This window comes from Thamnophis elegans, chromosome 1, assembly GCF_009769535.1.
Source record: "Thamnophis elegans isolate rThaEle1 chromosome 1, rThaEle1.pri, whole genome shotgun sequence".
In the NCBI taxonomy this organism is placed as follows: Eukaryota; Metazoa; Chordata; class Lepidosauria; order Squamata; family Colubridae; genus Thamnophis; species Thamnophis elegans.
Genome location: NC_045541.1, coordinates 168,404,272 through 168,429,823, shown reverse-complemented (window position 1 = coordinate 168,429,823; position 25,552 = coordinate 168,404,272). Strand labels below are relative to the sequence as shown.

General features: G+C 46.7%; 1 protein-coding gene across 1 annotated transcript in view; it reads right to left on the bottom strand.

Moving 5' to 3' along the window:
• The window catches only part of YJEFN3 (YjeF N-terminal domain containing 3), a 32,778-nt gene that overhangs the window by 5,208 nt on the left and 2,018 nt on the right, over window positions 1-25,552 (bottom strand). Inside the window, exons 3-5 of the mRNA XM_032214148.1 lie at window positions 19,360-19,470; window positions 8,313-8,426; window positions 35-185 (exon numbers count right to left, since the gene is read on the bottom strand). Coding sequence (XP_032070039.1) covers window positions 35-185; window positions 8,313-8,426; window positions 19,360-19,470 — 376 coding nt within the window. The remainder of the gene's footprint in view (window positions 1-34; window positions 186-8,312; window positions 8,427-19,359; window positions 19,471-25,552) is intronic.

Here is a 25,552-nt window from a genome sequence, read left to right as displayed (position 1 = left end):
GAGCAAAGGGAGATCAGAGCGCTCATCTACGCACCTGATGGGACATCCAGGCTGACAAGAGGAATCCGAATTTGTTTGAGAGTTGCCAAGATTGTGCAGTAGGGCTCCGACAGTTCCCCCAGGCTGTCTTCTACGCCAAGCATGGCATCAACTACCAGGTTGTACGCATCACTGATTAGCTGAACCTGCCAGAAGGAAAGGGAAAAAATTGCATTCAATGCCATGTTAGCTTTCCAAATTATTTCCTTATTATTTCCAGAATGAAACAAGCTTACTCAGAATTCATCATGCAGGGTTTTTTTTTTAATGCATCCAGTTTTATATTTAGCCTTTGCACAGGAAGTTTAATATCTGTTTCTGTTTGTTTCTTACCTGTACATTGTGTTACATTAGCTACGTGACAAATAAATTCTGATATTACTTTAGCAATAGCAATAGCAGTTAGACTTATATACCGCTTCATAGGGCTTTCAGCCCTCTCTAAGCGGTTTACAGAGTCAGCATATTGCCCCCAACAACAATCCGGGTCCTCATTTTACCCACCTCGGAAGGATGGAAGGCTGAGTCAACCCTGAGCCGGTGAGATTTGAACAGCCGAACTGCAGAACTGCAGTCAGCTGAAGTAGCCTGCAGTGCTGCATTTAACCACTGCGCCACCTCGGCTCTGTTGCGCCACCTCGGCTCTGTTTTTAGCCTTCACCAGATTTAATTGGCTCAGGGATATTATCACCAAGCCAAACCTGAATCTCTCTCTTGGGCTATGGTATTCATACAAGTACTATTCGCATTGTAACATCTCCCATGGAAGGGAGACTGTGACAGCTCATTACCCCAAATATCTTGAATTCTTCGGCATTGATGGGAAGATCTGAAGAGAAAATACAACTTGACCAAATGCATCCACAAAGGGCAGGAAATAGCATCTCGAAAGGAAAAGAACATCTGTGATTCCTGATTATCTAGGATCGTTCTGTGTCTACTGTTTTTCAACTTTGACAACTTTAAGATGTATAGACTTCAATTCCCAGAATTCCCCAGCCAGCTGGCTGGGGAATTCTGGGAATTGAAGTCTATACGTCTTAAAGTTGCCCAGGTTGAGAAACAGAGATGTAGATCCTTCACTATTACTTAGCTCAAACAGCCTCACATGCGGAAAAACTTGATCATCACCCTCTGCTTCAAACCCTTGGAGGAAAATTGGACATAAATCTAATGAAGGAATGAACAAGGAAATGCATAATAACCAGCTTGTCAATGAGTGAAACCAGTGTGATAGATTAAATGGCATGGATATTTAGCAGAAGCTCTCTTTGGATAAGAGGAAAAACAGAGCAAATGTTTTGCATGGCCCCCAGTCTTATTTTTGCCATTAGAGGTTTCAGTTGTAAGCTTTTACTGAAGATTTTGTATTCTCACAAAACGTTTTGTTTTTCACTTGACTTCTGGGTGGCTTCTATACCACAAGTTTGACGAAAAGAACTTCCATTTCATGAGGTGAAGTCAAATTGCAAAGCCAAAACCTTAAAAAAATAAAAATACTCCCTCCCCTCCCCCCTTCTCTGCCTCTATCCATATTGAAATTAGGGAAACTTTAGAATCCAGCAATCATTTAGAGGATAATGCTTTTGGAAAGCTTCAACCGAAATCCAGCCAAACCCATTTCTCCTGAAGTTTCTTTCCAAGAAGGCAGTAGCAACAGCAGCTATATTAGAAAACGTGATCCGAAGAAGCTGGTTGGACTCTTGATTTGTTTGAAAAATGAAATAGAAGTATTGAGTTGAAAGCCACATAAAACTGTTGGTTTGTTTAGAAAATGTATAGCACTGCCCACTCACTCTTGGTGACTCTGGGAAGCTTACAAAAAATAAAATCCCAGTATACAACCATAAAATCAATAATCTGCCATCCCGAGGTGGCAGAGGTGGTGCAGTAGTTAGAGTGCAGTACTGTAGGCTACTTCAGCTGACAGCTAGATGAAGTTCGGCAGTTCAAATCTCATCAGGCTGAGGGTTGACCCAGCTGTCCATCCTTCTGAGGTGGGTAAAATGAGGACCAAGATTGTTGGGGGCAATAGGTTGTATAAGTCTAAGTGCTACTGCTAGTGCTAGTGCTATCCCCTGGTGACAGCAGTCAGTCAAACAAGCCACTTGATGGGCTCCATCCCACTCTGGGTTACCCATGCAAAAATTTTCAACAGAGTGCCACATTTGCACAGAGATGCGGAGAAAGGATAAGGATTTCCTTAGCCCTTTTTGTTGGTTTTTGATGCATAATAAAATGTTAGGCCCTGTCTAAATAGACATGATTTTACCAATTATTGCAATCAATAAGCATCAGAAAAAAACAATAGCTTGCAAAATAATATATAAGAGAATGAATGTAATGTTTATAACATAGATATATATCTGTGTCAGTGGTGAAATCTATTTTTTTTTTACTACCAACTCTGTGGGTGTGGCTTGTTGGGCGTGGCTTGTTGGGGGTGTCATGTGACTGGATGGGCGTGGCTATAGCCATGTAACTGGGGGATCAAAAGACAGAAACTCACAATGTCCTGCTGGATCAGGGTTGGACTAGATGACCTCCATGTCCCTTCCAGCCCTGGATTATCCTCTGAAGCTAGTGCCAGGTTTGTAGTCCTTCCTTCCTCTCCTTTTTCCCTCCCTCCCTCCCTCCCATTCTCTTTCTTTCTTTCTTTCTTTCTTTCTTTCTTTCTTTCTTTCTTTCTTTCTTTCTTTCCTTCCTTCCTTCCTTCCTTCCTTCCTTCTTTCTTTCTTTCCTTCTTTCTTTCTTTCTCAGCACCCCCCCACCCCCCATTTTTGGCCTAGCAGGCCTCAGGGAAGCCTGCTGGGAGCAAAAACAGACCTCCCCCACCCCCCATTTTTGGCCTAGCAGGCTGCTGGGAGCAAAAACGGATCCCACCACACCCCCGTGTTTCCCGGGAACCTGTAGTATTAAAAAATGCTTAAAAAGTTAAAAAAAAAATGTTCCGAAGCTCAGCTGTGCAACGTGCGATTTTCCTTTATTTAGTATTTTTTACTACCGGTTCTGCGAACCAGTAGCATTTTTTGCTACCGCTTCGGCCGAACCGGCCCGAACTGATAGCATTTCACCCCAATCTGTGTGTATTTTTTAAAAGGAAAAGAAAAAGTTTTAAACACATCAATCCAACATTAAAACTAAGAGTGAGTGGGCGGTCATATAAATTTTCTAAATACGTACATAAAAATAAAAATTAAGGGATAAATCATATAACTCACAAATGTATACAGGGACATAGGCTCAGGTATCACAAATGGCCATTAAAAATGGATGTGTTTCAATTTTACTCTTTTCAGTAGCATAAATATTGAACGTGCTGCCTTAACCGTAGCGCAGAATAAAGGAATCAGTCAAGCTAACATAATAACCCTGAATTAATAGCAGAAAGAGAAAAGATAAGAAAGCAACTGCTATACATCCTCAGGTCTGGATATCTCTCACAAAAGGCATCCATTTCTTCAAAGAATGCAGAGCAATTAACCAATTATCTACTGAGCAATAGAATACAAAGCTTACTCAGAGCAAAATAGGTCATGAAAATTCTCTACTGTTGCTAAAATTCCATACAATCTGTATAATATTCATTTGTTTCCAGCACATTCTTCCTCTTTTTATTGGTCCCATAAAATTCATGAGAAGTAGAGGCATGCTAACGTCAAGAAGGCTCTCTATAATGGTCCTTTCCCCAGCAGATCTAGACCAATGATGACCTGCAGGTGAGACCAACTTGGGCACAAAAAGAACATAGTGTCAAATAGATATATGGAATTAAAATGATCTCTAAGTCAGAGATAATTCTAGTATCAAGAAATATTTTTCAACTTTAAGAAGAATCAGGTACATATTATTAGATCATGCTACAGAATCATTATAGGTAGCCCTCATTTAGCAACTACAATTGGCACCGGCAACTCGATCATTAAGCAAAGCAGTCACAAAGAGAATCACAACTGTGCTTAATTTCTACAGATTAGATTCTCAGTCATCTGGGTCATAGGCAGTGATGGGATTCAAATATTTTTACTACTGGTTCTGTGGGTGTGGCTTGGTGGGCGTGACGTGGCTTGGTGGGCATGGCAGGGGAAGGTTACTGCAAAATCCCCATTCCCTCCCAATCAGCTGGGACTTGGGAGGCAGAGAATAGATGGGGGCCGGGCCAGTCACAGGTGATATTTACCGGTTCTCCAAACTACTCAAAATTTCTGCTACCAGTTCTCCAGAACTGGTCAGAACTTGCTGAGTACCACCTCTGGAACTCATAGGATGTCTAAAAGGTCCTTTTTCAAAAGGCAACAGGAAACTGCTTCAAGAGCTCTCAGGGAGAGTGCTAACAACCAGATGACTGCAAAGAAATATGATCTTTCCAAGCCCCTCTCCATCTTGACAGAACTAATCCAGAAGTGGGTTGCTCCTGGTTTAGCCCGTTTCGGCTGAACTGGTAGTAGAATTCAGGCCTGGGTCGCAGAACCGGCAGAGACCAAGGCCTGCCATGGCCCCGAACCACTTCCTTTGCCGCCGCTGGGCTGCGGCTGGTCCAGAGTCCTTCTGGCAAGCTGAAGGGAATTTTTGGCGGCCCCCAGACAGCCACCGTTGCTGGGAATCGGCTGGCTGGCAAAGAAATCTCCCAGCCACTGCCCCTTTGAGAGCCACTTTGCAAAGCAGCTCTCAGAGGCAGCGGCTGGCCACAAGCCGGCAAAAAGTCCTCTGGTGTCGTACCATGTTCTTTGCACATGTGCACCCTTTGGACTTACAATGGGTGCGCATGTGTGAAGAACATGGCGGCGACATTGGAGTATTTTTCATCGGGCCGAGGCCAGCCGAAGATTTGTGTTTTTTTCCACAGGCATCTCCTCTGTTCACCGTAGAGCGGTTTGAGCCAAAGGGGAGCCAGGTCCTCCAGCATGCCCCCCTCTTCCCAGGTGATGATAGCGACTGCCATTAGGCATTAAAAGAAAGGTTCCACCACAAAATTGCGGTAGACTAAAGCGCGCTCGACGAAAGCGCATACCTGACGTCATCACAGCGCGACGAAAACATCACGCTGTGAGCGGTAAAGTTAAAATTAACACGAAAACCTTACCCTAACCCCCCCAAACCTAACCCTAAACCTAACCCTAAACCTAACCCTAAACCTAACCCCTAACCTAACGCTAAACCTAACCCTTAACCTAACCCTAAACCTAACCCTAAACCTAACCCTAAACCTAACCCTTAACCTAACCCTAAACCTAACCCTTAACCTAACGCTAACCCTAATGCTAACCCTAAACCTAACCCTAAACCTAACCCTTAACCTAACGCTAACCCTAATGCTAACCCTAAACCTAACCCTAAACCTAACCCTAACGCTTAATGTAACCCTAAACCTAACCTTAACCCTTAACCTAACCCTAAACCTAACCCTTACCTTTACGTGAATCGGCTTGCTTTAAAAGCGCTTTTTAAAGCGCCCTTTTTTCTCCACGGTCGTATTTGTCGCGCTGCTGATGACGTCAGGTACGCGCTTTAATCGGGCGCGCTTTAGTGGACCGCGGTTTGTCGTGCCACGAAAAGAAATATTAAAGCCTTTTTCTAATTCATCAGAAACATTTGCAACTGCCTTCTCTAAGAAAGTAATTCAAATATAGTTCAAGCATGTATAATTTAAATCACAGGCCACGTATCCCATCCCTCACCTACCCAGCCCCCCCCCCCCCAAAAGTTCTGCCAGCTTATCATTGTTAATAGGGTAAAATTATACGCTTATTATATGTAGAGAAAGAAATGTTGAGAATGATTTAATCGGATGACTTACTGAGAACCCAGAATAATCATAGTAACTAGATTATCTGTGATTATCCTTTAATACTTCTAAAACTAATTCTGGAGATGAAAGCTAAGCGTTCTCTTGAAATCCCTTTTCAAGTATTTCTTCCATATTGCCATTTCAGAGTGTGCTCTGCATTATAGATTCAACGATGCAGAAATATGCATCGAAACATCAACGATGGCATCATACGTATGATTGCACCGAGGTGGGCACTATACTTTGGGGAAATCAAACGTGTGCAATCAGTGCTAAAATATAACCAAAACACTCTTGAGTCAACCTCAAATTCAGATCACATGAAAACGGTAGACAGAGGTGGTATGAGACTCCCTGCTGGGAGCTTTATTATAAAGCAACAGCATTAACATGGATCAGGGACTGGATTAATTTAAAAAATAAAAGAGTATTAACACTAGAGGGCCACGATTTGCAAACGGGATGGCATTTCTACTTATGGGAGGAGGGGGAAAAGAAAGAAAAATATTTTCATAGACACCATATTAGAGATGCACTGATACAGGTCTGGAATAAAATTAGGGAAAAACACTACATGAAAATACTGACATGGCTTTCCACTACGGAAGCCAGGACACGTCCCAATACACTAGATCTATCTAAAATGGTTAAATACAGAGAAACTTTAGACATTCAAAGGAATCTGAAAACAAATCAGGAATTAAAGGAGCAAAATATAAATATAGATTGGTGGCCATATCTTCAATTAAAATCGAGGTACAAAAAAGATGTAAAAGAATATGGAATCTATACAGAATTACAACAAATAGATATAATTTTAACAGGCCCGGAAGATAAATTGATAATAAAAATGTACACATATTTATTAGAAGTAACATTGGAAGAAGAAGTAGTTAAAGGTTGCATGATAGTGTGAGCCAAAAATTTTGGACACAATATAGAGCTAGTGGATTAGGAAAGAATTTGCAACACAAATTATAAATTAACAAGATCAGTAGCATGCAAAGAAAACATGTACAAAATGTTCTATCGTTGGCATTTACCACCAATGAGATTGGCCAAAATGTATCTGAATATGAATCCAACCTGCTGGAAGTGCAAAAAAACGCAAGGGACTTTCTATCATATATGGTGGACTTGTCCAGAAACTCAAAAGTATTGGATTAAAATTTGGAAATGGATACAACAAATTACAGAGGAACGAACAGAATATAAACCGGAACTCTTTCTACTAGCAATAATAACCAAGGGGAACTATAGAAAGAAAATTAAATACATAACTAATACACCTGTTGATTCCAGCCAGAGCAACGTTTGTCCAATGTTGGAAACAAAGTAATATTCCCCCAGAAGAATTAGTGATTTAGAAAATTCTAGATTGCGCAGAAATGGACACGTTAACATTAAGATTAAAGGACAAAGAGGAGTCTGAATACTATGAAATTTGGGCTAATTGGTATAAATGGTTGCATAACAGGAATAAAGTTAATTCAGCCAAGAAACAATAGGGAAATGTATAGAACTGTGGATGAAACGTATATAAATATAGAAATGATATAAGATTGATATATAGAGGTATGATGACACAACAATGTTAATGTGATAATTGTAAGATGTTATAGAGGGGGAAAACAGCAAAAATTTGATCAATAAAATAGAAAACTGTAGACAGAAGTGGAAATGATGGCTCAGGATATATAACTAAGACTATGAGCTCCTACTATACACAGAAAGAGGGAAACATTCTGTACCTCCCCAATCTGGTGCCCTTCAATGTCTTACTTGCACAGCTTTCACCTACAAGATAATGGGAACCGTAGGCAAACACATCCAGACGACAAAAGCTGGTGAGATATCCATCCTTCCTAACTTCCTTCTAAACAGAAGGGCAGCTAACTACTCTTCTTTTGAAAAAGAGATCTGGATCATTTTATAGGTAGTCCTTAACTTTTGTCACTTGTCAATTGTGGGGCCCACAATTGAGCCCCACGTTTTTTGTGGCTGAGCAAGACAATTATTCACTGAGTTTTGTCCCGTTTTACGACCTTTCTTGCCGCAGTTGTTACGTGAATCACTGCAGTTGTTAAGTTAGTAAAACGGTTGCTAAGTGAATCTGGCTTCGCCGTGGACTTAGCTTGTCAGGTCTCGAAAGGTGACCGTGTGATCACGGCACATTGTGACGGTCATAAATATAAGTCAGTTGCCAAACATCCAAATTTTGATCACGTGACCCCAGCGATGCTGGCATGGTGGTGTGAAAAACAGTCGTAAGTCGCCTTTCTGCATTGCTGTTGTAACTCTGAACAGTCCCTAAATGAATTGTTGTAAGTCGAAAACTTCCTTGCTGAGATGCTAAAATGTAAGTCTCTGCCCGCATAGTTCTAAAGGTGGGATGGAAACATTAATACGTGTGAAAGCTGGAAATAAAAGGATTTTTACTGTAATCGGCTTCCTTTCCTAAATGCGATTAAGCGTCTCGTCTTACCTCTGCTGGCAGGTAGGAAAGGAAAGGAATGTCAATCTTTTCACACTGCGTGGTGAAATCTCTGTAGAGAGGATTAGATGACTTTTTGGGGTAGAAAATGGTCGGCTCGTATTCCTGGAACAGAAAACAAGAGATGACTGCAGGTAAGCATCAAGGGCAATCACTTCCCTCATTATAACCACAGCTAATGTGATTGTGTTTAATCCCAGAAATCCTTCAAATTAAAATTCAAGAAGCAGGACATGGAAGGGAACATAGGTGAGGGAATAATGAAAGAAGAGTTACAAACTGTTATTGGGAAATTCCTCATGAGATTTTCCTGATGAATTATGAGGCGAATTAACTGGGTAGCATTTCAAAGCAGCTTTGTAAGAAATCCTGGACATTATGCTCAGTCCAGGAGTTGAAACTTCTAAGAAATTTAGGATATTTTCAAGGTTCAGGATGCTATCGTTTTCAGCAGTCCTGTGTAAGGGTACCCGAATTATAAAACATAATGAGTCATAATTCTGTCCTTGAAACAGCATAAAGATTTCAGTTAAGTAAATTGAAATCCACTCTAGTTTGGCAAAAGTTTGTACTTTTGAGGTTCGCAAGGAGGGACGCGACCACAGGGTGAACGAAGAACAGACTTTATTACTCAGATAAGTATGACAGCGATTCAGTCAGAACTCTAGCCCGCCAAACCTTATATACTGGGGCTTCAACCAATAGGAACAGACTTTCAGCCAGCAACAGCCTCCCTCGCGTCCTAACCAATCCGGACGGAGGAGGCTGTTGCTGACCAGCACAGGGGTGCTGAAGTACTTAAAACAACGAGGCCATTTGCATGGCTTATACATATTAATGAACCTTTGAATATTCAATACCCCTTCCCCCCAGTTCCACGCATGCTCCGCGGGTGGACCCGCCGGACCCGCCCTGATCTACGCAGTTCGACACTAGTCGTCGGCGGAGGAGGACCTCCTTGTGGTAGCTCCTCCCGGAAGGGGGTGTAGCTCCAAGGCACGCCTTCTTGGGATGGCCCAGAAGGAGGGCTCAACGGTACTGGTGAGTAGGGGCGAGGTGGCGTGTCAACGGCGATAGTGTCATGTTTGGAAGGCGTGTCGGGAGGGAGGAACCTTGGCCTAGGTGGGGACTGTTCTGCGGCGGCTTGAGATGTTGGTGGACGTTCCCGGCAGGGGGCGCTCGGGCAGGTTGGGCCTGGTGTGGCGAAGGCCCCAGGCGTTGTTTCTCCGGATTGAGTTCCCGGTTGTTGACAGGAGAGGCCTGGAGTGGCGAAGGCCTCAAGCTGCTTTTCCGGGCAGGCGGTGCCGGCATCGGTTGGGTCCGGGCTGCCGGCTGGCAGTGGGAGGCGTCTCCTCAATTGATCCAGGTGACGCCTCCATTGGGATCCGTCAGCCAATCCGACTCTAAAAGAACACGGGCCTGTCAGGGCAGTCACAGTGGCTGGCGCCCATCTAGTAGGCCCCGAAAATGCCCGGGCCCATACCGCGTCCCCTAATTTAAATGAACGGGAAGGGATAACCCCCAGGTTGCTCGGCTGATCCCCTGAATATAACGGATGTAGCCGGTCCAGGGGAGTCCGCAGACGCCTGCCCATCAAGAGCTCCGAGGGGCTTCGGTTGGTCGTTGGGCAGGGAGTGGAATGTTGGCTTAGCAGGTAAGCCGCCACTTTCTCCTGCCAGTCGCCCTGGTCCATGCGGCCCAGTGCCTCTTTTGCTGAGCGGACCGCCCGCTCCGCCCGGCCATTGCTGGCCGGGTGGTACGGGGCTATGGGCGCATGTCGAATCCCTTGCATGGCCAGAAACTCCTGGAACGTGGTGGACATAAATTGGGGCCCATTATCAGAAACAATCAGGTCCGGCAACCCGTGGGTCGCGAACAGCCTTCTCAAGGCCCGGACCGTACTCTCAGCTGTGGTGGAGCCCATCAGGACCAGCTCCACCCAGCGGGAGTAAGCGTCCACCACGACCAAGAAATTCTGGCCGTGAAAGGGACCGGCAAAATCTAGGTGGAGGCGTGACCATGGGCCTCTCGGAGCCTCCCACTCACGAGCCGGCCCGGCTGGGGGATTAGGCCTAGATTGTTGACAAGGGTTGCAGCGGCCAACATAGGCCGCTATCTCTGAGTCCAGTAAGGGCCACCAAACATAGCTACGGGCTAATGCCTTCATTCGTGCTATGCCCGGATGATCCTTATGGAGCAGGGACAGGACTTGTGGCCGTAGCGCGGTGGGGATCACCACTCGATCCCCCCAAACGAGGCACCCCCCGTGGAGGGAGAGCTCCGCCTGCCGGGTTTTAAAGGGCTTGAAGCCCTCTGCCACTTTGTCCAATGGCCATCCCCTCGAGACCCAGGAAGCGACCTGGGAGAGGATCGGATCGGCCTTGGTGCAGGCCGCGACATCCGCGGCCGAAATTGGGAACCCGGAAGACGCGATGGACAGGATTGAGAGACAGGGCACTAGGGCGGTATCGGTCTCCGGTAACGGGCAGCGGCTTAAGGCATCGGCATGCCCCAGCTGCTTGCCCGGACGGTACTGCAGCGTATAAGAATACGCTGCAAGGAACTCCGTCCATCTAGTCATTCGGGGGGAGAGGATGGGGGGGGGGTCGGCTTGTCACCTGCCAGAAGCCCAAGGAGTGGCTTGTGGTCAGAGACAAGGGTGAAAGGCCGACCATAGAGGTAGTCATGGAACCTCTTAATCCCGGACACTGCAGCCAGAGCCTCCTTGTCTATCTGGCTGTAATTACGCTCCGCCGAGGAGAGTGTCCGGGAGTAATAGGCCACAGGGGCCTCTAAGCCATTTGGGAGGACATGGCTTAGGACGGCCCCGACTCCATAGGGGGAGGCGTCACATGCCAACGTCAGTGGCATCCTGTCATTGTACTGGACCAGGACTGCCGTTGACGTCAGAGTTTCTTTGACAGCCGCGAACGCATGCGCTTCGCGGCTCCCCCAGCGCCAGGCTGCCGATCGGTCGAGCAACCGATGCAGCGGCTCGGCTAGTGACGCCTTGTGCGGTATAAAAGGGGCGTAAAAGTTCAGGAGCCCTAGGAACGCCTGCAGCTCCGCCTTGGAGGTGGGTGCAGGGGCGTTCCTAATGGCAGCGACCTTAGAAGGTGTGGGGTGGATGCCTTGGGCGTCAATCATGAAGCCCAAGAATTCCACCCTCGGAACAGCAAATGAACATTTGCTGCGTTTCAGTTTTAAGCCCGCGCCCCTGAAACGACTGAGGACCTTCCGCAGTACTTCGATGAGTTCTGAGCGGCTGGAAGCAGCGATCAGAACGTCATCGAAATACGGAACCACGCCCGGCAGCCCATGGAGCAACCGCTCCATCAGGCTTTGGAAGATCCCCGGGGCCACGGAAACACCGAATTGCAGGCGGCGACAACGGAAAGCCCCGCGATGGGTGACGATGGTCTGGGCGGCCGCCGCATCGTCATCCACCGGGAGCTGTTGATAGGCCTGCGCCATATCCAGTTTGGCGAATGTGCAACCCTGCCCCAGGGAATGGAGCAGGTGTTGCACTACAGGGACTGGATAGGGGTTTGCCTGAAGGGCCAAGTTGATCGTCGACTTGTAGTCGGCGCAGATCCTCACCGACCCGTCTGGTTTAATTGGGAGAACAATGGGTGTCTCCCAAGGGGAATGATCAACGGGCTCGATGACTCCCTGCGCCAACAACTTATCCAGTTCGGCGTCAACCTTGGCCCTTAAGGCAAAAGGCACCCTACGGGCTTTCAGCCTAATGGGAGCAACCTGAGGGTCTAAACTTAAAGATATGGGGGTCCCCTTGTAACAGCCCAACTGGCCGTCGAAAACGTCCGAAAATTCCCTTAAGGTGTCCTCGAGGGTGCTAGGAACCACCCGGTGGACCCCCCCAATAGATAATCCCAGGGCTGGGAACCAGTCCAGGCCCAAAAGGGCCGGCAGGTCATCCCTGACTATGAGAATGGGTAGCCTCCCCTGGAATCGGCCATAACGTACTGAGATAGGGAAGGATCCTAGAGTAGGGATCAACCTCCCTTGGTAATCCCTTAGGGAAACCTCAGATTGCCTTAGGCGTTTCTGGGGCACTTTAGGGCATAGCTTGGCGAAGAGAGACCAGGGCAGGAGGGACCGAGAAGAGCCAGAGTCCACCTCCATCCGGCACGGCTGACCTTCCAGCTGGACGGAGGTTGAGACCTTCCGGGCCCCTGCAATGGCTTGGCTCGCTGTACTGTCAAAATTAGATGGTTGACTGGTGGACTGGTAGCAATCTTCCGCCCGCTTCGGTGGCCGCTGCTGCTGGCGGCGCGGTTGCGCCTGGGAACGGCTGGGAGATTGAAGGAACGAGGGTGCCGGCAATAGGGCCCTGCAGACCTTAGCCAGGTGGCCTTCCCCTTTGCACCGGTTACAAATGGCATTTAAAAATGGGCAGGCCTGGCGTTTATGACGGCCTCCACAACCCCGGCAGGGCACTGCGGACGCCTGTTGCGCTGCAGGCTGCGGTTTTGGCTTTCTCTTAGGCAAAGTCCTCATCTGGGCCACCACCTCTTCTTCTGGGTCCTCATAAGCCAGGTCGTCCTCGACCATGTGGGCTTGTGGCGATGCTTCCGGCGGTGGTCGCTCCGGTGTGGCAATCTGCAACCGCTCAATATCGGCCGTGGATTGCTCAGATAGTTCAGCGGCTCGGGCAGTTTCCACGGCCTGAAGTAGGGTAATTCGGTGATTTCTGAACATGCGGCTCCGCAGGTTGACATCGCGGACCCCGCACACAAACTGTTCCACCAAATTTTCCTCAAGGTTTGAGAACTCGCACTGGGCAGCCACCATCCGCAAAGCTTCCAAAAATTGGCTGATTGATTCATTTTGTTTTTGGACTCGCCTGCGGAAAGCAAAACGGCGAGCGATGACAGAAGGGGTGGGTGCGTAGTGGTTCTTCAATCTGGCCATGAGTTCGTCCCACCCTAGCTTGTATGCTGGCCTTGGGGCTGCCAAGGCTCTCGCTGACGCGAACATAGATGGTTCGCAGCATGAGAGGAAAAAGCTGCATTTTTCCTCTTCGGTTTGAGCTTGATTTTTGGAAGCGATCAGGTAACACTCAAACCTCTCCATAAACCCCTCCCATGATTCACCGGCCGAACCAAAGGGGGCAAAAGGAGGTAGAGCAGATGTCATCCTGACGGTCGTGAAGGGAGAGACACTGAGAGGCCACACAAAAAAATTTTATTCCTCTTCAGGCAGCGTTCGTTGCCGGTCTGGACGGCGGCAGCTAACTGCCTGTCTCTCTCTTTTCACCCTAGCGTCGCGGAATCGCTAATCCCATCCTCGTCGCCAGTTTTGAGGTTCGCAAGGAGGGATGCGACCACAGGGTGAACGAAGAACAGACTTTATTACTCAGATAAGTATGACAGCGATTCAGTCAGAACTCTAGCCCGCCAAACCTTATATACTGGGGCTTCAACCAATAGGAACAGACTTTCAGCCAGCAACAGCCTCCCTCGCGTCCTAACCAATCCGGACGGAGGAGGCTGTTGCTGACCAGCACAGGGGTGCTGAAGTACTTAAAACAACGAGGCCATTTGCATGGCTTATACATATTAATGAACCCTTGAATATTCAATATGTACAAATGTATTTGACCATGTCTATTCAAACATGGAACGGTGAGAAACTGGATTGACAGATTTCAAATATCAAAGACATTTAGTGCTCCCAAAAAAGAAATTCATTCTCTCTAGGTTGTCTGAAAGAGATATAATAACTGTTTATCTATCAACGAAGCCTTGTGTTGATAGATGAGTTTATCAATAGTCTGATGATAGAGATGTACAGTATATTAATAATGCCAGCCCTGGTAGGTGGTAGTATATAAATCAGGGTGTCTCAACCTTAGCAAGTTTAGGACTAGTGGACATCAAGAATTTCAGCATTCCTCAGTTAGCCATGATGGCTAGGGTATTCTGGGAGTTGAATTCTATTTGTTTTAAAGTGTTGGAAGAAATGTCCTTCCGGGTTCAGTTCCAAGTGGGGAAAAAGACACTGGAGACATGGAGGCTGCTTGGAAAGATGGTTTAATGGTGGACAGGACCACATGGCTTGAGCTCCTGAACAGAAAAGGGGGATCATATGCATCCAGATGTTGGGTGAAGAAGAAAAGAGAGGGAGATGCTGAAAGTTCCTGGTTTTATGCCCTCTCTGGCCTTTGATCTTGATCTTGTATTCTGATTGGTTGTCAGACTCCCATGGGGCCATGCAGGGGCAACTCTGTAGGCTGTGTTTTGAGTCCAAGTTTGTTTGAGCATTGGTTCTTCCAGGTGCCCTGTGGTGAGATGGGTAAAGTGCTAATACTAGCATACTTTAATCCCATCACATGGGTCTTAAGGGTGGATCTTTGTTGTGTAGAATAGACAGGCCCAGGCTTTTTTAATGGCCCATTAAAAGGTGGAGGCTATTAAGAATAAGTCTGTTTCCTGCCTAAAAACATGTTTCTCCATTTCTTCTCCAGGGAAATATAATATTCTGCCTTCAATATTTCCCAGGATATTTCATTTTTCTAGGAGAGGGGTGGGTTCTAAGTTCCTACAAAAGTAACCAAGGTTGGGAAACACTGATCTAAATGGTAATCTCCAGGGGTGGGCTTCAAAAATTCCACCAATGGGTTCTCTGCCAGGTTGCTGGGTGGCACTGTTCCCTCTAAGGTGCGCGCCTGCGTGGCCGCGCACATGCAAAGAAATCCCCGCGCAGCAGTTTCTAACTGCCGTGCAGAGATTTCTACCAAAGCAAATGTGGGGAAGTCCTTTGCAGGCGGCTAGAACTGGCCGCCCGCAAAGGACCTCCCCAGACTTGTTTTGATGAGCCGCCAGTCCTCTTGCTTCTTCTCCTTCACCGGCAAAGCTCCTGCTGGCGCCCCCGCCCATGGCAGTGGTGCCTCTCCCTCCACGCGGAGCACCTGAGCTGGCTCCCGCGTTATCCCTCCCCCTTCCTCCTCTGCCGTGCTTTTGAGGCCGCGGGAGCTAGTAGGAAAGCGGCGGAGGTGGAGGCAGTGGCAGGGGTAACCCAGAGCCCAGCTGAGGTGCTCCGAGCGGAGGGGGAGGCACCACCGCCGCTGCCATGGGCGGGGGCGCCAGCGGGAGCTGTGAAGGAGAAGAAGCAAGAGGACTGGCGGCTTTGAAATAGCAGTAGACTTATATACCGCTTCATAGGCCTTTCAGGCCTCTCTAAGCGGTTTACAGAGAGTCAGCATATTGCCCCCAACAATCTGGGTCCTCATTTTACCCACCTCGGAAGGATGGAAGGCTGAGTCAACCCTGAGCCGGTGAGATTTGAACCGCTGACCTGCTGACCTGCTGACCTGCTGATCTAGCAGTAGCCTGCAGTGCTGCATTTAACCACTGCGCCACCTGGTCCCGCCGGCCGCGGATTTGATTCGGCGTAAGTGGGGGCCGAACACATGCTGAGCCGACTTTGCACAGTGAGGCGGAGTAATTCAACCCCCCCCAAAAGAACGTGTGTGTGTGTGTGTGTGTGTGTGTGTGTGTGAGAGAGAGAGAGAGAGAGAGAGAGAGAGAATTGGATCAAAATTGGTGGCCAAAGGAGTGGAGGGAGGGAGGGAGGGAGGGAGGGAGGGAGGGAAGGGAGGGAGGGAGGGAGGGAGGGAGGGAGGGAGGAAGGAAGCCCTGCCCCCTGTGAAAAAAACTGAAGATGGAGCAGTGAATGAATAAACCATAAAAGCAACAAACAGTTAATGCGTAAGTAAGCTGAGGAGCAAGTTCTCAACTAAGGAAGCAATATAAGAAAGAAATATAAAAAGCTCAATATGCCAAAACACTTATTTTAGTCTTCATTTAATTACTTGTATTGTAGTCTGATATAACATCTTTTTAAAGTTAACGTTAGTTAGAAAAGATAGGGTACAAAACTTAAATAATAAAAAAATTGTACATTCATTTTGAAAAATAAATGCAAGACTTGATTAATTTCATATCTTTATTTAAAATAGTTTTGGCATGGCATATGATTTTATTGACTCAGTTGGAAATGATGTGGATGTTGTATCTGATTCTGAGGTATATATATTCTTAAGTAACATAACATATAGCATATTGTCCAAACTTGCTAGACTATTTAATTGATCTTACTACTTTAAAGGGGGAGAGTTTTTTATGTTGCATTTATATATTATATTTATTACATTTATATTCCACATTATATATTTGTATTGTTATTTTAGTGTATATTGTCAATTTCGATAGATATTATATTGATATATCAATACTGATTTTAATCATACTAAATAACAATTACTGCTATTATTTATCAGCATTACATATTTACAGTTTTTAATATCGAGTTAGTCGTATTTTAGAATAATAGCGTTATCTTTTAATAGGATAATTGGCAAAATCTAATTCACATGTGATGGGTTGCATTCCAAAGGAATGTGAGAGGACAGGTTGCCTGCAAAATGCCAGGACCCAGGACCCTGTTGGTGCCATGTCTCTCTCTAGCCAGTCTAACAATCTAAAAGCTGAGCAGAGAGCCTCTTTTTTTTCAGGGTGAGCGGAAAAGTATAGTCTTTGAGTGGCACTTTTCATGCCTGGCATTCATCAGGCTGAAACCTCGCTCGCAATCGGCGCTTGACGCTTGGAATGTTGCGCAAATGTCCAGCAGACGTGACAGCAGTTCAAACTGTGGCTCTCTTAGGTGCTCAGGCATGAAACTGTGCCGCTCAAACACTGTACTTTTCCGCTCACACTGAAAAAAAATTAGAGGGAACATTGCTGGGTGGGTGTGGCCATGCTGGGCGTGGCCTAGTCGGCCTCCTGCACCATGGCAGGGGGGGTGGCTTTTCCCCCTTCCCCAGGCTCCGGAGGCTTTCCTCGAGCCTTTGCCAGGGCGAAAACTGCCTCCCCCGGGCTCCGGAGGCCTCCCAGAGGAACTTCCAGGAAGCCCGTTTTTCCTCCTCCCCAAGCCTCCCCAAGCCTTTTGGATGCGAGGTAAGTGCACAGGCCATGTGCTTACCTCCCATCCAAAACAGGCAGCATGGAGACTCATGAGAGGCGAGGGGGCGGGGCCAGCCAGGGGTGGGATTTGGAGGTTCTCAGAACCAGCCATAACGTTAGCTATGGGTTTTCCCGAACCTGGGCGAACCTGTAGCAGCCCACCCCTGGTAATCTCGTAAATGTAAGCAGGGAAAGGTTTAGTTAATACTTGGAGAAAGAATAGTGAGAGGGGATCACAGCAAAAACAAAATTTACTTTAATTGATACTATTTTACATTGGTTTCTGTGTGTATTGTTTTTTCTTTGTGTCACATTAAAACTTTTGTAATTGGTGGCATGGGGGAGGTTCAGAAGGTCATTTCCAGGACTTTTATCAGTTACATAAGACCCTGAACATCTCATGTTGGTTTAATCCAATGATCAGAAACCTCTGTGATAGATTCTGAAATATATCTGGGTCCTTAATGCAGAGACGAAGACCTCTTAGCCTCAGAAAATAAGATTCTGTAAAGACACTTAAAGCTAGGATGTTGGTGACGTTCTTCAGAAATTCTGTAATCCCAATTTTGTAAATCTGTCAATTTAAGATATATTTTTAAATCTTGGGCAGGATGGCAGGAACATTTGTTTAATACTTGTTCTTATTAAACAAATCCAATTTTGCACTTCTGGAGTTACTCAATGCATGGGAACACAACGATCTTTTCAATTGCCAAATCACCGAATTATGTGATACAATTCTTGTGGCAGCCCTGAAGCTCCAAAGACGTGCCAATATGACATCTCTAATAAAATGGAGCTTTAAGGAATTGCTGGCCATGGAGTCTTTTTTCGTTTGCGGGGGGGGGGGGGGGTGTTACTTGGAACCCTGACATCTTGGTTTAATAGCAACTGTACAAATGTAGTTTTTAAGGAAAAATATGTACGATTAAAATGAATGTATCATGTTTGGTGGCCCTGAATACAGAATATGGATACCAAGATAGTAGCAATCCTGCTAATGGGTGAGAAATGTTTGGCATTGGGCAAGTTACAAAGTTTGCTATAGCAGTTCAGAAAGCCTTGGACAAGTTTTCTCGGTGGCATTGTTGCCTTTAAGGCAGATATCTGGAGATAAAGGATTTTGGAGGGAGTCTCGGTTGCAAGAATCTGCATTTAAAAAGCTCAAGTTAGTGGGGCAGAAACTTGGCCAAGGGAACCGTTTGCAAATAGACTACAAAGGGGATAGCCAATCTATCAATTCCCTGAGTTTATGCAAGGCAAGAGTTTGTTCATAGACCAGAATAGACATGGCAACAGGTCAGCCAATGGGGACTGTTTGGAAACTGAAAACAGTATTTGCTGTGCCAGTAACAAGGAGACAGCAAGGAGACAGGGTGTAGCTTAGCCCTGTAGCTCTGAGTCTGTGCAGAGTTCGAAACTAGTCTGCTGCTCTGAACTGAAACTAAAACTGTTCTCTCCTCTAATTGTGTTTCACTTGTATTTACTACCACGTTGGAAAACTTGCTTTTGGTATCGTACTTCAGTTGTTATATTATATATATATAAAGAGAAGTTAGTGAATCCTGCTGAATCAGTTACCTGTGTGTGCTTTCTGGATGTGATTGCTGCTGCAAACTCTGACACAAGACCTATGCTCTTTGGCATCAGCCATTCATTCACTGGTCTACTGATGAAAGAACCAGGCTAGAAACCAGGAGACTGTGAGTTCTAGTATCACCTCAGGCAAGAAATCTATCTGGCTGCCTTTGAGCCAATCACAAGGAGACTTGTGAGTTCCAGTCCTGCCTTGGGCATGAAAGCCGGTTGGGTGACTTTGGGCCAATCACCAGGAGACTGTGAGTTCTAGTTATGTCTTAGGCATGAAAGCCAACTGGATGACCTTGGGCCAGTCACTCTCTTTCAGACCCACCTTGCAGGGTTGTTGTCAGGAAGACAGTATTAGGTCCGTCCATCGTACCTTGAGTTATTTATAAATATAGTAAAGGCAAGATATAAATGATCCAAAAGTGGCCCACCCCCACAGCATTCAGAGTTAGTTAGATACTTACAAATACACGCAAATGCCGGGCACATGCCAGGCCGATGGCCCCATTCTGTTCACAACCACAGATCACCAATAGTGTCGGCTGCTTCTTTGAGAGAGACTGCTTGGGGAAAACCTGTAACAAAAAACACCTAGCAAGTGAATGTGGAAAAGCAATAAATGAATAAATAAGATTGTTCAGGTTCACGTTGTTGCTAAAAATAAAGCTTAGATCAGGAAGAAAGCAGAATCCCAACACAGTTCCCAACACACAAACTACACAATATATTTCTTCAATTTAGCGGATGAAAGAAGTTCATGAAATTGATAAAAAGTCTCCCGGTGTCGTTGGGAATCAGGAAATATAACCAATTGAACTATGCAATTAAATAAATCTGCGTACTTGAGAGACCGCCTCCTGCCAATTACCTCCTTACGACCTATTAGATCACACAGATTAGGCCTCCTCCGAGTTCCATCCGCCAGTCAGTGTCGACTGGCAACTACGCGGAGGAGAGCCTTTTCAGTAGTAGCTCCGACCCTTTGGAACGATCTCCCCGTGGAGATTCGTACCCTCACCACCGTCCAGACCTTCCGCACAGCCTTAAGACCTGGCTTTCCCGTCAGGCCTGGGGATAAAGATTGTAATCCGTCCCCACCCGAATGATGAATGAATGTTGTGTTCTATTTTTACTTATGTATTGTTTTATGTCTTACTGTCTTGTATTCCCCTCCCCATAAATTGTAAGCCGCCCTGAGTCCCCTCAGGGAAAAGGGCGGCCTATAAATAATAAACCATAAACCATAAACCATAAATGATGATACCCAGTTTTACAGTCTCCAGTCCTGGCTAAACAGATGATGCTATTGCAGGGGTGAAATACTACCGGTTTGGGCCAGTTCATCTGAACCGGTAGTAAAAATGCTATGGGTTCGCCCAAACCGGTAGTCTAAAAATGCTAAAAAAAGTTTTTAAAAAGTTCCGACAATCGCGCAGCACAGTGATTGTCACACAGCTGATCGTCGGAATTTTTTTTTTTTTTACTTTTTAAAGTAAAAAAGTGAACAGGTAGTTAAAAATGCTTTAAAAGGTGTTTTTTTTAAGCTGGCCACGCCCACCCAGTCACATGACCTGCCAAGCCACACCAAGCCACGCCCACAGAACCAGTGAATTTCACCACTGTGCTGTTGCAATGCTGACTGGATACCAGGTAATCCTCAACTTATAACCATTCATTTGAAGTTACAATGGCACCAAAAAAAGTGACTTATGACTGTTTTTCACACTTAACAACCATTGCAGCATCCGTGCAGTTACGTGAATAAAATTTGGATGCTTGGCTTGATTTACGACCACAACTGAGCCCCACCTTTCGGTTGCTAAGTGAGACATTTGTTAAAGTCATTTTGCCCCATTTTACGACCTTCCTTGCCACAGTTGTTACGTGAATCACTGCAGTTGTGAAGTTACTAACAGTGAATCCTGCTTCCCTATTGACTTTGCTTGTCAGGGGGTCACAAAAAGCGATCGCGTGACTCTGCAAACATCATAAATAAATGCCAGTTGCCAAGCGACTGGATTTTGATCACATGACCATGGGGATGTTGCAACAGTGCTAAGAATGAAAAATAGCAATTTGTCTCTTTCTTCAGTTGGGTTGTGACTCTGAATGGTCACTAAATGAATGGTTGTAAGTAGAGGACTACCTGCAGCAGTTTCCCAATGCAGCTTTTTCCCCCCCTGAAAAAAGATTACAGGGATGAAGTCCAGCCATTTTTTTTTCTGATTTTTTAAAACAGTTTTTTCTAGTGATGTTGTCTTCCCTTCCCTTCCATTGGTTTCCCAACCGCTGACCTAAATATTTGTACTTTGCAAATGGGCATTGAGCGCTGTGGGTTGCAGCTAAATATCTGCTTAACTCACGTCATCTATTATTTTTTATTGGTCTCCTGACTGTCTTCCCTAGAAATCATGCTCCAAATATCTCAATTTGTCTTGCTGTGTGTTGCATCCACGGGAGCTATTCATGCTTAAATTGAGTTGGCTTCTGTTATGGATATATAAACTGACAATTTTGCCAATGCTACGTATCCTCCAATTTTGTTCTCCCACTTTCTGTGTCCCGTGCAGGAAAAAAAAACCCAAACATTGCCATTCTCTAAGGCTACAGATTTCCCTGCCTCTCCCTCCAAAATCCAATAACCCCTACTTTGCTAGGCTTCATGAAATGATTAAAAACAGAGGTTTTAAAAAGTCCTTTAAGTTAGAGACGGCGCCTTCTTTTTGACTGGCTGTATTATGATTTTACTTTTAATTACTACTGATGGCTATAAACATTCTTCGCAGTGTTTTGTGCTTCAGACTGTAACCTACTGAAAGTCTCTATATTACAGTAGGTTAAACAAGCAGACATACGAAGGGGCAGGCCCTTCATCACATTGCTGTGACCGACATCTTGCCTTTTTAGACTATCACTCCCGAAGAGGAAAATCCAGCAACAGTTAAGTTTTAAAATGGGGTAGATCAACCTAGAGCCGTGATGGTGAACCTAAGGCACATGTGCTGGAGCCATCTCTCTGGGCACACCAGCCGTCGCCTGTTGCTCTTCGGGGTTCTGGCATGCTGGTCTTTGCATGCATGGAAGCACCGGAAACCAGAAGAGCAGCGGGTGATGGAGCTTCCGGTTTCTGGCGCGCACATGGAACTCACCAGATGGTTTTCACATGCGCAGGAGTGCCGGAAACTGGGAAACCAGAGCTGAGCTTCTGGTTTCCAGTGCACACATGTGCCCCCAGCCAGCCGGTTTTTGCACGCTCGTGTGCGCCAGAAACCGGAAGACCAGGGGATCGATGCGCATGCACATGCTGGAAAGTGGAAGCTCAGCTTCCCAGCATGCATATGTGTGCCGGGGAGCTGCTCTTCCAGTTTCTGGTGCTCCTGCGTGCATGCACCAGAGAACTGCTCTTCCAGATTCTGGTGGGTGCCCTCCCGTTTCAGCACTCGGGGCCGAACAGGTCCGCCAACACAGGTCTAGGGTAGTTTTTCTGCAACTTGTCAATGCCCTGCTGGGGAATTCTGGGTACTGTTGCCCCTGTCTCGAATGGTATGACTGTTGTGAGTTTTTAAATTATATATTGTTATGTTTGTTTTTAAATTTTGTCTGTATCCCCCTTCCCCGGTTCGAGTTGTGAGCCGCCCTGAGTCCCCCTTCGGGGGGAAAGGGCAGCATACAAATACAATAAACTGAACTGAACTGAACTGAACTGGGGGTTGACGTCCACATAGCAATAGCAATAGCAGTTAGACTTATATACCGCTTCATAGGGCTTTCAGCCCTCTCTAAGCGTTTTACAGAGTCAGCATATTGCCCCCAACAACAATCCGGGTCCTCATTTTACCCACCTCGGAAGGATGGAAGGCTGAGTCAACCCTGAGCCGGTGAGATTTGAACAGCTAAACTGCAGAACTGCAGTCAGCTGAAGTAGCCTGCAGTGCTGCATTTATCCACTGCGCCACCTCGGCTCTGTCTTCTAAGTTGCTAAATTTGAGGAAGGACTAGTCTAGGAATTACCAATGCGTCTCTGTGACAGCAGCGATTGGCTGTGGTTTGGGATTTAATTGATCGCTTCAAGCCATCTCACTTCTAGTCATGTGACCAAAAATAGCAAATGCAGCCTAAACCTTGCTTTCCCGGTGAACATACATTGCACAAGGACACACTACACTGATGCTACACCTGCCTTGATTAGATCCTCACATACAGGCAAGGTGTACGCATAAACCTTGATTAGATCCTAGAAAGAAAAGTGCGGGCACACGATTGCACCAGCTTTGTCATGCAGGGGAAACTGGAGTCACCTCTTTACGGCCGCGGCCGCCAAGGCTGCTAAAAGGTTCAGAAAAAAATTCAAGAAGCCTGTTTTCTGCACCTGTTTTAGAATCTCTATTAGTCATTGAAAATCCTTTTCAATGTGTTCTTTGTTTGCTTTATGAAATTGAGGGAAATGCAGTTGCAGTCTGTGTTTCCTCCAGTCCCCAGATTATTTTTAGAATGTTTTAGCCAAGGGGATAAGGAACATAGTATAGAACAGTGATGGCTAACCTTTTTTGGCTCCTGTGCCAAAAGCTGGAGGAGTGCAGGGGGGGGTCGTGTGCAGGTGTGCCACACCCATAATGGAGCCGAGGTGGCGCAGTGGTTAAATGCAGCACCGCAGGCTACTTCAGCTGACTGCAGTTCAGCAGTTCGGCTGTTCAAATCTCACCGGCTCAGCGTTGACTCAGCCTTCCATCCTTCCGAGGGTAAAATGAGGACCTGGATTGTTGGGGGCAATATGCTGACTCTGTAAACCACTTAGAGAGGGCTGAAAGCCCTATGAAGTGGTATATAATTCTAACTGCTATTGCTATTGCTATAATGCTATATGCGTGCCCCCTCACCGTGCACGCATGCGTGCACAACCAGCAAGGCCCCTACCCCCCATTTTTGGAGCAGTTTTTTTGCCCTCCCCAGGCTCCAGAGGCTTTCTAGGAGCCTGGGGAGGGCAAAAAAAAAGCCTCTCCACCGACCCCCACCCCCACCCCAAGAGGCCCTCCGGAGGCTTCAGGAGCTTCCTTGAAGCCTACTGAAGGCGAAAAACGGAACCCGGAAGTTCAGGAATGGTGACTACCAGTTTGTTCATAGTGCCGATTTTCGACCTCTGTAGCCTTCATAAAGCTTCCCTGAAGGCTCTAGAGGACGAAAAATGGACCTATAAGCAAACCGGAAGTCCGTTCCCGAACTTCCGGTTTGCCCGTAGTGCCGTTTTTCTGCACTTCAAGGAAGCTTCCGGAGGGCGAAAAAACGGCCTCAAAAGAAAGCCAAAGTGATCTGGCCAGCGTGCACATGCGCACTGGAGCTGACAGGACAATGCCCTGTGTGCCCTAACAAATGGCTCCGAGTGCCACCTGTGGCACACATGCCATAGGATCGCCATCACGGGTATAGAGCAAACTTTTGCAAGGGAACATAGATTCAGAACTAGGAGGATACACAGGTTGTGCTCAACTTACAACCACTTGTTTTGTGGCCATTCAATGTTACAACATCATTTTTTTTAAAAGTGACTTACAACCAGTTTTCACACTGACAACCACTGCGGCATTCCCATAGACTTGTGGTCAAAATTTGGGCCCTGGGTCAGGGGTGGGCTTCAAAAATTTTAGCAAGGGGTTCTCTGCCCCGTTGCTGTGTGGGCATGACCATGGTGGGCATGGCCTAGCTGGCCTCCTGCACCACAGCGGGGAGGGGGGGTGTTGCCCTTCCCAGGCTCCAGAGGCTTTCTTCGAGTGTCTGGAAAGGCGAAAATTTCTTCCTCCGGGCTCTGGAGACCCTCTGAAGGCTGGAAACAGGCGTGTTTCTGGACTTCCGGAATCTCCAGTAGGCCTGCTTTCCCCCCTCCCCGAGTCTCCATGGGGGCCCTGCACTTACCTGGCATGATGAACGGACCGCGGCAGCAGAAGTGGGTTCCTCCCAATTTGGGCCGGTTTGGACGAGTAGGTAGTGACTCAACTGGCCATTTGGATTTGGATTTCGATTTTATTGAACATTTATATGCCGCCCTTTTCCCTGAGGGGACTCAGGGCGGCTTACAACAATGGGGGGAAGGGAGTGCAAGACAAGACTTAAAAGAAAAAGAAACGTGAATAAAAGAAATTAACCATAAAAACACAACATTCACTCAACATTCGGGCGGGGTGAGAGTAAATCCTATCCCCAGGCCTGACGGGATAGCCAGATCTTGAGGGCTGTGCGGAAGGCCTGGACTGTGGTGAGGGTACGGATCTCCACGGGGAGGTTGTTCCATAGTGTCGGAGCTGCAACTGAGAAGGCTCTCCTCCGCGTAGTCGCCAGTCGGCACTGACTGGCGGATGGAATTCGGAGGAGGCCTACTCTGTGCGATCTGATGGGACGCAGGGAGGTAATTGGCAGGAGGCGGTCTCTCAGATAGCCAGATCCACTACCATGGAGCGCTTTATAGGTGGTAAGTAAGACCTTGAAGTGCACCCGACGATCAACAGGTAGCCAGCGCAGCTCACGGAGGATCGGTGTTATATGGGCGAACCGTGGTGCGCCCATGATCACTCGCGCGGCCGCGTTCTGAACTAGCTGAAGTCGCCGGATGCTCTTCAAGGGCAGCCCCATGTAGAGCACATTGCAGTATTCCAGCCTAGAGATCAC